Source organism: Coffea arabica, chromosome 2c (genome assembly GCF_036785885.1).
Source record: "Coffea arabica cultivar ET-39 chromosome 2c, Coffea Arabica ET-39 HiFi, whole genome shotgun sequence".
NCBI classification, from domain to species: domain Eukaryota; kingdom Viridiplantae; phylum Streptophyta; class Magnoliopsida; order Gentianales; family Rubiaceae; genus Coffea; species Coffea arabica.
Window position 1 is genome coordinate 26,166,357 of NC_092312.1, and position 11,611 is coordinate 26,177,967.

The 11,611-nt window shown below is 30.5% G+C and overlaps 1 protein-coding gene across 1 annotated transcript; it reads left to right on the forward strand.

Moving 5' to 3' along the window:
* The first annotated feature begins 5,521 nt into the window (after positions 1–5,521).
* LOC140035269 (O-fucosyltransferase 20-like) lies at positions 5,522–9,232 on the forward strand. The gene is made up of 6 exons (XM_072075530.1): positions 5,522–6,395; positions 6,678–6,846; positions 7,363–7,452; positions 7,621–7,904; positions 8,013–8,271; positions 8,584–9,232. Exons 1-6 carry the CDS (start codon positions 5,773–5,775, stop codon positions 8,818–8,820), a joined length of 1,662 nt encoding a protein of 553 aa, XP_071931631.1. The 5' UTR covers positions 5,522–5,772; the 3' UTR covers positions 8,821–9,232.
* The last annotated feature ends 2,379 nt before the right edge of the window (positions 9,233–11,611 follow it).

The window sequence follows — 11,611 nt, forward strand, 5'->3', positions numbered from 1 at the left end:
TCAAATTCACAATGGGAATGAATACAAATAAAGTATATATTAAATCAATAAGACAAATAATCTACATGATGGCTGGAAACAACAGCTCATGTATAGTGGAAGAAATATCTGTTAAGACTTGAATTCAAAATCACAAAATTGAAATGGGTAATTAGATAAGTTTCGAATCCCTTTTTCTTTTTCTTTTTTTAGAAATGGGAAAATTTTGAATATTAAAACATTAAAGCCTTTTTTGGATGTCAATTTTCAAAGAAGAATTTTATATTTTTTATGAACACATTTTTCATTCATTTTTTTTATCTCACATATATCAATATCTTGTTTCTGCCATTTTTTTTTAAAAAATTTTACATTTTTTAATTACATTTTCACTTTACACATATCAAATCATTATAATACATTTTTTAATAAAAATTTTAAAACATAATAATTCAAAGGAACTCCAAATCATTACAATATATTTTTGTACAAAAATTTTAAAAAATAGCAATTCAAATCGTGACGCAAGTTTTGAATGGTACGCAGTACAATTTAAAATGACAGGCTGTGGACTGAATCGCAGCCGGTCACATGATTCGTTTACGGCTATTGTTTAATGCACAACTGGCATCATCACATCACGACACGATACCTCTTAGATATCCGAGATAGTACAGTGCTATCTCCCTGGGCTTTATCCCAAAGGCCAAACCTATTTGAATATTCTAATTCCACATCTTTTCAAAAAAATAAAATCTAATTCCACTTTCTTTTCTTGAATTCAAAATTTTCATGCCATTTTGCTTTTCTTTTGTTTTGTTTTGTTTTTTGAGCTTGAATAAGTTAAAAACAATCAATTGACCAAATCACACTCTCCTATTTCTAACCTCCTCGTTACTTCTTCTTGTTAGAGTATAAATGGATAAATCCTTTACAATATTTCAAACATTTTAATAGTTTAGTTCTCAAGGAATTAGAATATATCTGAGCACATAATCTTTAATTGAAAGCTAGCTTAACCAATAGGTATCAGGAGATTCCATTTTGCTAATTAGAAGTATTTTTTTTTTTTGAGTTGATCAAATTTTTTCTCCTTTTTTTTGTGACCATCAGATGCTAAATTGGATGGTAAGATGAGTGAATCGCAAGTTAGAGATTTTAGATTCAAAATTTCAAACTTAAAAATAAAAAAAAAAGGATGTTCGTATCTTAGTTTTGTTACAATTTAAAGATTTATGAGTTTTAACTTGAAATCGTGCAACTCATTCTTGAATATCTTTTTTTTTTTTTCTTATTTTGGGATATTCCTAAACGCTAAAGCAAAGTGTAACTTCATGTGTATGAATTATCTGAGAACTAAAACAAAACATACTACTGAATGATTAATGCTACCATAATTATAAGTAGTGCAAATGTCATTGTCCTTGGCTAGAGTTGATTAAATTGTGAAACACTAAAAGAAAATGCTATTTTCAGACACCAAAAGAATAAGCAATTACAATAACAATAATATGAAATCAATTGAAAAGCTCTTGTACAAACTCCTTCATGCAAAGTACAAAATGCATTATGAAAAAGGAAACAATTTGTGACAGACGAAAAAGAAAAACATGACTATCAAAGTGGACTACAATTTGGAACAAATGAAAAAGAAAAACATGATTATCAAAGTGGGACGGAGGGAGTAATAATCAATTTCCAAGTACTTTCCATGCCACACTTGCAAAATGCATTATGAAAAATCATTCAACTACACCTACCTAACCATGCATTATGTGATCATTAGCACTTGTTTAATGCTGTTAACCTTTTATTATACACATTATTGCACATTAATTAACAACTGACTTCAAAGCCACATATAAAACCACCTTTTTTATTTTTAATTTTTTTTATTTCTTCTAGTTTCTGTTGGAAGCATCATTACAGACTGCTACGGTCGCTTGACTTTCAAATGGAAGGCCGAGTGCTCCAACCTTGTCTTTCACTTCAACGAGTCTTCTTTCAGAATCCCCTCCTACAAGTCTACAACAAATTAGACGAGAATGACTGAGGGGCCGCTTGGTTCATGTTTAGGAATCGGAATTGTAATTGGAATCATTTACAAAAAATTAGTATGGGTTTTGGACAAAGGTATGATTACAAATGGGGTGTGCTTGGTAAATATTGGTAAGGAATGGGTATCAAATTTAATAATCAATTTTTTACATTTTATTTCTTTTTTCTTTTCATATCTTTCTTCTTCCCTGTTCAAATGCTTATCCCACATACCCATCCACCATATATATATTCATACATAAATATTAATTTTCTGTTTAAAATATATTTATAAATATATTTATATTTATATAAATATATAAATATATTTATTTATATATATTTATATAAATTTATAAATATATTTATTTCAATTTTGTTTTATAATATGTATATTAATATATATTAATATGTATATTTCAATTATGTATATTATATATATATAAATTATAGTAATATTAATATGTATATTTCAATTATGTATATTATATATATTATATCAATTGAAATAAATAATATATATTTATATATAAATATTTTTGTTTAAAATATATTTATATATATTTATAAATATATTTATATTTATATTTATATAAATATATAAATATATTTATTTATATATTTATATAAATTTATAAATATATTTATTTCAATTTTGTTTTATAATATGTATATTAATATGTATATTTCAATTTGTATATTTCAATTATGCATATTATATATATAAATTATAGTAATATTAATATGTATATTTCAATTATGTATATTATATATATTATATCAAATGAAATAAATAATATATATTTATATATAAATATTTTTGTTTAAAATATATTTATATATCTTTATAAATTTATTTTTATATATTTATATAAATATATTTATTTCAATTTTGTTTTATAATATGTATATTTCAATTAATATTTATATTTTATTATATATATAGATTATATTAATATTAATATGTATATTAGATATATTATATCAATTGAAATAAATATATATATGTATATATTTATGTATAAGTATAAATATTTATAAATATATATTTCAAATTTTTATAATATGTATATTAATATATATATTAATATACATATTATAAAGCAAAATTGAAATAAAAAATATTATATATATCTATATATATATTAATATATAGAAACTGAGCCAGTATATATTAAAAAAATCCCAAAAATATATATATTTTTAAGATTTTGAAATCAAATGTGGGATTCATCAAAACCCTCCAATCTACTTGGGTATGGAGAGTGGCTGATTTTTCATGAATCATTCCAAGATTTCAAAACCTATACCCATTAGCCAAGCAACAATTTTGGGACTCAATCCAATTCTTGATTCCTATACCCTCCAGCCAAGCACCCCCTGAATGAGGAAAGTTTTCGCAAAATGGGAAAGAAGGGTTGCACTATAAGCGGTTCTTCTCTGATACATAACCGGTTTGATCGGTCATTGTAAACACATTTATTCTCATTATACATAATTTGGATATGAGTTTATTTCAGATATTATTTAGAATAATTAATATAGCACTTTTTATGATGTGATATATGTGAATTAAAAAGATAATTAAAAAAATAAAAAGGTGTACTAAAAGATACTCCCTTGTAATATGTGTACAAATAAAAGCTATCCAGACATACTCCCTTGTAAAAATATTACATTTAAGTAACAAAATCGAAAAAAAAAGAGTCCATTACTTAACAAAATGCATCATTAAGCACTTAGAATTGCTTCAATCAGTCCAAATGAAACTGAGTGTGCTTGATTTACACATTATTTACACCTTATTTACATATACTGATTTGCCTGCATCATCAACACGTTACCCAATCACCTTGGCTCCGTTTGGATTCAGCATTTTTTGAAAAATAATTTTTTCATTTACAATGTTACAATAATACACAAATAAAAACAACTCCAAAAACACCATGTCCAAACAATATATCAAAAACAACTCCAAATATACGAAAAAATTTTGAAATTTTCAATTTCAAATTATGCGAATTTGGTTTGAATTCGGTAATGGAGTTTTTGAAATCGGAAATAGAAATTAGATTTTTCGATTTCAATTTCGTTTTATATTATATATATTAATATTTATTTATATATATAATATTTTTTATTTCAATTTTGTTTTATAATATGTATATTTCAAATTGTATATATTATATTATATATATAAATTATATTAATATTAATATGTATATTTCAATTATGTATATTAATAGTATATTATATATTATATCAATTGAAATAAATATATATATTCATATATAAATATTATATTTTGTTTAAAATATATATATATATATATATATTTATATATTTATATAAATTTATAAATATATATTTAAATATATGTAAATATTTATAAATATATATAAATATATATTTATATATGTATATTAAATATATATTAATATACATATTATAAAACAAAATTGAAATAAAAAATATTATATATATAAATAAATATTATTATATTGAAACAGAGCCAGTATATATTTAAAAAAAATCCCAAAAAATTATTAATTATAAAAATACTCAAAAATATATTTTAAAAATACCTCTAAAAACAATCCAAAAAATATCTACAGTAAAAGTTTTTCATATACACAGCTACAGTAAAAGTTTTTAAAAAATACCTCTAAAAACAGCTAATCTAAACGGAGCCCTTGTTATCTCACACACATTACATCAAAAAAGTGCAATAGTATTTTTTTTAAAAAATTATCCCAAATAATCTCCTATCCAAACACACTATTTTGATTGCGGTATTTATTTAGCTCCATTGCAAGTTTATTATATCTAACCAATCAGGGGTTTAAAACAATTAAACTTTTTTAAAACTCATATACTAAACAAAACTAAAATTGCATTTCAACCGCACAACATTCAAATAGGGAGATCTTAATCCTAAGCTTTTGACAAAAAAAAAAGAAGAAAAGATCTGGATTCGATGGACAACGATATATTGCTAAGAAACATCCCAGCCGAATCGGGAAACCGAGCCAATGAGTTTGTTTGGATAAGAATTTATTTGGATGATTTATTTGATCCAGTTACTGTAGCATTTTTTATGATGTGATGTATGTGAGATAAAAAGGTGATTGGGAATTGTGTGTGTGATGCAAGCAAAACAAAATCTGAAATTTTTATTCCAAATTCTTGTTGTCCAAAATGTATTATGACCAAACAGTTTGATGGTTCGGTCTGATTTTTAAAACCGTTATCATCGCCCAATTCAACCCAATCAGCGGTGAATCTGTTCATACTTTTGAAAATGAAATTCCTATGATGCCTTAGACATATTATAATATCCATACTTTACAAATAAAATAATTCTCCCTTATTGCTTTCATTGACCCCAAAAAAAAAAAGAGTTTAAAAAAAAAACCTAAAAAAGGAAAAAAAATTTTGGGGTGCCAAGTTGCCAACTTAATTTAAATACTCCAACAAAGAACTCGAACTCCAAAGCATCCTGACACATGCCCCATTCCCCTTTCTCTGACTCTCTCCTCTGCTCCTTTTCATTGCCAATACCAAACACGCATTCGTCCGTCCATCCATCCTTCTGACTGCGCGTTGTTCTTCCCGCCGCCCGCACATTTTCTTCCAACCTCATTCAACTCCAATCTTCGTCAAGAAGCCTCATAGAAAATGCTCTAAAGCATATATATCTAGACATCACACGGCTAAAAGGGCTTTCTTGAAATAGTGTGAAAACAGAAAAAAAAAATGGCTGTGTCAAAGAGCAACAAGAAGAAGCTGAGTTACATTTCAGTGCCATCACAGATAATCAGTTCAATGTCATCTACTTCTTTGGAATCTTTGTTGCTTTCTCCTAAAAAGAAAGCTCTGTCTTCTCCATTTTCAGTATTAAGGATCAGACTTTTATGGAGGAATCCAAGATTCTGGCTTTTCTTGATTCTGGTTTTTGGGGTTTTTGGGATGTTGAAGGTGTACTTCAATGTCGATCCTTTAATCCCTTTTGGACGCAACCCATGTGCTATTTCTCAAGACAAGCTTATGGTCTTAAACGGGTTGTCGACTACACAGCTGAGTCTTGTGCAGAATGGGGTGAAAGTCAGTGGAAATGATGATAATGGTGATGAAAAGAGTGAGTTCTGGAAGCAGCCTGACGGGTTGGGATACAGGCCTTGTTTGCAGTTCAGCAATGATTATAAGAGGGCTAGTGTTGATATTGTCAAAGATAGGACCAAGTATTTGATGGTGGTGGTTGCTGGAGGAATGAATCAGCAGAGGAACCAGATTGTTGATGCTGTTGTGATTGCAAGAATTTTAGGGGCTGCCCTTGTTGTTCCCATTTTGCAAGTTAATGTCATCTGGGGTGATGAAAGGTTTGTTCTTTTTTCAACCATTCTTGATTTTTTGTCTAAGTTGCTAAATTTTAAATTGAGGTGATTGCCCTATTTGCATTGGTTTTGATTGTGGCCTTTTCAAGCTAATTCATCCGTTTTTACTATTTCTGTCATTGTGAATATTAGTGGCAAGTGTTGAAGCGAGAGTCATTTAACTTGTTAGGTCAAAATCATCCCATTTCCTTATTGATTTTTGGATTCTTGGGTTCCTATAGAGGGAAAAGATGTTTAATTCTGGTATTGTTTTTCTCATTATTGCAGTGAGTTTGCTGATATATTTGACTTGGAGCATTTCAAGAAAGTTTTGGAGAATGATGTACGAATTGTGTCATCACTTCCATCTACACATGTCATGACGAGGCCATTGGAAGACAAAATGACTCACCTTCATGCCACCCCTGAATTTATTCGTTCGCGGTATTCTAGACGGGTAAGATTTTTTCCCCCTGACTGTGCTTTTGAACTTCTTTGTCCAGAATTTGCTTGGATAATAATTGCTTTTAAGATATTTACAGATTGAGAAGAGGATATGTGAGAGAGAATAATGACATGGTATAGCTTATTGTTCTTGTATGCGGTCACGAAATTGCTTTGCTGGGGAAAGCAAAATCACTTCCTTCTTTGGAAGTGTGAAATTTTTGTTGCTTTCATGACCAATAGCCTGGAGATAGCTCCATATTTACAATCCCAGAGAAGGTTTTGGTGAATTTGCTTGTAGGCGGTCCAACTGGATTGGTGTCGGAGAATTTAAAAACCATTGTATAATGTTCATGGCTAAGCAAGATGGACTTCTGTGTTTTCTTTAGTTTATAAAAGATGTCTGTATTACAGTGGTAGACTCGTCCCTAATGATCCAAATTTAAGTTAAACTATTAGAATATATGGGGAAAAAAATGATGCAGTTACATGCTGTACAGGACGTTATATGTTTTTCTCTCCTTTGCAGATTAGGAGGGAAGGTGTCTTACTTTTGCGGAGCTTGGATTCAAGACTATCAAAGGATCTGCCTTCTGACCTTCAAAAACTTCGCTGCAAGGTATGTTGGAGATCTGAAGTTTCTGAAACTCCCAGCATTTTTAAGTACTGCTTAAGAATTACTATGATATTATGGTTGGTAGTCTGACACTGATGGCTTTCTTATCTTCTTTTATGGTAGTAGGATCACATAATCTGGCTTGTAACTAATGCCTGCTTGAAACTGTAGGTGGCTTTTCATGCGTTGAGGTTTGCTCCCCCTATCTTAGAACTCGGTAATAAATTGACAGAGCGCATGAGAAGCAAGGGACCATATGTTGCTCTTCATTTACGGATGGAGAAGGATGTATGGGTGAGGACTGGATGCCTTCCAGGTTTAAGCCATGAATATGATGAGATGATAAACAATGAGAGAAAACGAAGGCCAGAGCTCTTGACTTCAAGATCAAACATGACATATCATGAAAGGAAACTTGCTGGTCTCTGCCCTTTAAATGCCTTGGAGGTTGCAAGGTGTGCTTCTTAGATTTTTTTGTGCATTCTATACTGTTTAAAACTTTGATTCTTCTTTATAAGCATAGTGGCTTATTGTAGTTAATAATAAGTTTTCTTTTGTATCAGGTTGCTTAAAGCTCTTGGGGCTCCAAAAACTGCTAGAATCTTTTGGGCTGGAGGGAATCCATTGGGTGGAAAAGAAGCATTGGATCCACTGATTAGAGAGTTTCCACATTTCTATAATAAAGAAGACCTTGCTTTGCCTGGGGAGCTGGAGCCCTTTCAAAAGAAAGCCTCCTTAATGGCTGCTATTGATTATATAGTTTCTGAGAACAGTGATGTTTTCATGCCATCGCATGGTGGAAACATGGGCCACGCTATTCAGGTATTGTAATTGTTGTGAATATTGTTGTTGCTAGAATATGGCTTTGAGTCGACAAATCCTAAGTATTTTCCTTGAGAGAATGGTGCCGTGGAGCTTCTAGAAAGACTTCCTGTCATTCATTTGATGGACAACTATTGTTCTACCAGAGTAACCAGACCTTGTTTCATGCAAACTGACATTGTATCTTATTTGCCTATGCATGTTACTCGACCAATTATTCTACGACTGTGGTGATGTTCTGGTTTTGCTGTCCATCGGGTGTACTTCACCATTCTATCCTGACTAACTGCTGTACTTTTACTGTTGATACAGGGTCATAGGGCTTATGCAGGGCACAAAAAGACTATTACTCCAAATAAAAGGCAAATGTTCTCACACTTCATGAACTCTTCTCTCCCCGGGGCAGAATTTAAGAAGATCATTGTAGGGTTGCATCGAGATTCTTTGGGGCAGCCAGAATTGAGGAGTAGCAAAACAAGAAGAGATGTGACAAAGTATCCTGTTCCTGAGTGTATGTGCAACAAGATGCAGCCCCATTCCTCTGTATAGCCAACTCCAAGAATTTCCAAACGAGTAAAAAGATCTACAATGGGGGAGGCCAAACAGGAAGCACCTGATGAACATCTGAAACTCAGCATATTGTGCTTCTTAAGGTAACAGCCATTTATGTCAATAGCTAAGTCAAGCAGACCCTCTGAAGTCCGAATCTGGTGGTTTGTCGAGGTTGGACAGCCTCTGCAAGGAGCTACGCATGCCTAATTTTGACAGTAACAGCACCTGATATAGCTACTTTCTTCCACCTTTTTGTTAATAATACTCCTCTTAATCATATAGCATAGCTAGGTTAAACAAAGATATCATTTTTTTTTTGTATTCCATTCATTCTTTATACGCGGCCAATGTACTATATTCAAAGAATGTATATACATAAATGGAGAAAAAATTCGAGTATTTGGCTACATTTCTTGTGCCTTGTGGCTGTTATGATGTCTTTTGACCAAGAAAATTGGGCTTTAATAGGTCTAGTAAAATGTAGCAACGAGTGTACTCCACTGTTGTTATTCTGGATACATTTTACTAGTGGAATTGTGTTTGTGGATGAAAGGTAGGGCAGAGTTACCATCCCAGGCCTGATTTGCATCATTTCTGTAACTTTGATTGGGACTGAACTTTTCATTATCTCAACCCAAGCCTATTTCCAAAACTCGTTCTCCTTGTATCTTTTTTCATCCCATCTACTGATTTTAAAGCCATAAGTATTTCAATTTTGAAGCTGACAACCTTACACACTCGTTTGAAGCTTTCATCTATTTCCTTTGCTTCTGTCATAAAAAGCTGTTTTACCTATTGCAATTTGGCGATTCTCAGTATTGAAGTTATTGGTTTTGCAATGGTTAGACCTCTCTATTAATCAGAAGCATTCTGTACTAACGATTAAAATGATCAAAACATGTTTCTTCCTCGTAGTGGCCAACTGGCCATGAGCCATAAACAGAGCTGTAACAGCCATTCAAGTCTACGATAAACCATTAGCCCACAAGAATATTGACCTGCACTGGACAGCAAAACAAGCTTGCTTCTGACAGCTCAAATAAAATCTGCATGTCTGACTAAGATACAGAGGTCAAAAACTCATTTTGAAAATCTACTTAACAAAACAAGAAGTAAAATGTTCTGAGCTTTGGATAGCATTTTTCTGGACTTTTCGTAGAAAAATTACTGTAGCGATTTGATATATACGAGAGAAAAAGAAGATTGAAAAATGTATCTAGGAAAACGTAGCTGCAATCCAAACACGAGTTTCTTGATCACATTTGTGAAATCTTTCAATGAGTTGTTCGATTTTCCTTTGTTTCCAAGATCTCAATGATAAGAAGAAACAATGGCAATTGGCTACCAACTTTAGGATATTTCCTGATCAGTAACACAAGATTCAGTCAATTTTTGTCATATAGTTGCACTGCCTCCCTCTCCCTCTGAGATTTCAAAAATTTCAGAGACCTTCCCTATCGTAAAATTGGGTCCCAATGCTTACATCAGACCAATTGAAATGAGTGTAGCAGCCTCACTACCTATAAGGTATTTGGCAACTACATGGACTTAATTAATTAAATCAGTGTAGATTTGTTTGGATTGAGGCTTATTTGCCAAAATTTATTTGCTTACATCATCATTACAATTTCCAACACATCTTTTTATCTTCCCAATTACCTTTTTATCTCACATACATCACATCACAAAAAATGCTACAGTAAAAATATCTCAAATAATTTACAATCCAAACAGAGCTATAATTGATTGAATAAATAGAAATAATCACAATTTAGAACTAAAATAAATTCTAATTTGTCATGAGAAAAGGGTGCCAATTTCTAAATAATCACAATTTAGAACTAAAAAATTTCTAACTTGCGATTGCAACTGCAATTTTTTTTCAAACCTTTTCTAAGTCTATAAAAGGCCATATTTTGTCATTCCGATTCACTGTTGAAACTAGTTTTCTTATTATATTTTCAGTAATTCCACCCAATTCTTGAATATAAACTCTCCAGAATTTGATTCTAATTATTTGTTGTTGTTGTTGTTATATAGTATTCTCAAAAGTTGCCATTACAAAAACCACTGCAAATAGTTGTAGGAGTCTGAAGTTGATGCTTTACATTTGTCAGCATTTGCACTTATACTTCCTAACTTTTGACTTTGTTTAAATAATAATTTATACTTTTATACTAGATTAACTAACTAATGTAACATATGAAGGATATTTCTAGAATCATATCGTCTTTTCTCTCCTGAATTTTTTTTTTATTTTTTTGAATTGGGCTTGACTTGTTATAAGCTAACCTATTTCAAGGGGGGTTTCTTAAATCTTTAAAATCTCGAGAGAGGCCAATGCAATTGTCAGAAATTTCATGGAGGCTTCTAAAATTATCCCTAATTATGACATGTAGCAGTTTCAAGGGTGTCATTACAATCAAATTATTGTCAAACCAAGATCCTGCAAAGTAGATATTGTAGCTACACTAACTAAAGTACAGAAATGCCAAAAATAAAGTGTTTTTGCATCAATTTTTTTTAATGATGATTGTAGATATAACATTCTAAAAAATATTTATTTTTGTACGACTTAAGTAAATGTGCTTCTACTGACCAAAGAAAAGCATGTAATTTAGGTACTAGGATTTTTAAAGTTTACATTCTCTAATTCATGCAAAGTTAATTTATATATGTGTTTTAAGTAATTTGATAAAAAATTGTTTGTAAAATCAACAAGTTACATATATAATCCATTAATTGCAATTAGGATTGATATCCTTTTTTTTGGTAAGTGGAAGATTTA

Bases quoted from the DNA above. Each gene is read 5' to 3' on its own strand.
- LOC140035269 (XM_072075530.1), top strand. From the start codon at position 5,773: ATGGCTGTGTCAAAGAGCAACAAGAAGAAGCTGAGTTACATTTCAGTG. The intron at 6,847-7,362 runs GTAAGATTTTTT...TCTCCTTTGCAG, and splicing joins GTTCGCGGTATTCTAGACGG to ATTAGGAGGGAAGGTGTCTT. The intron at 8,272-8,583 runs GTATTGTAATTG...CTGTTGATACAG, and splicing joins ACATGGGCCACGCTATTCAG to GGTCATAGGGCTTATGCAGG.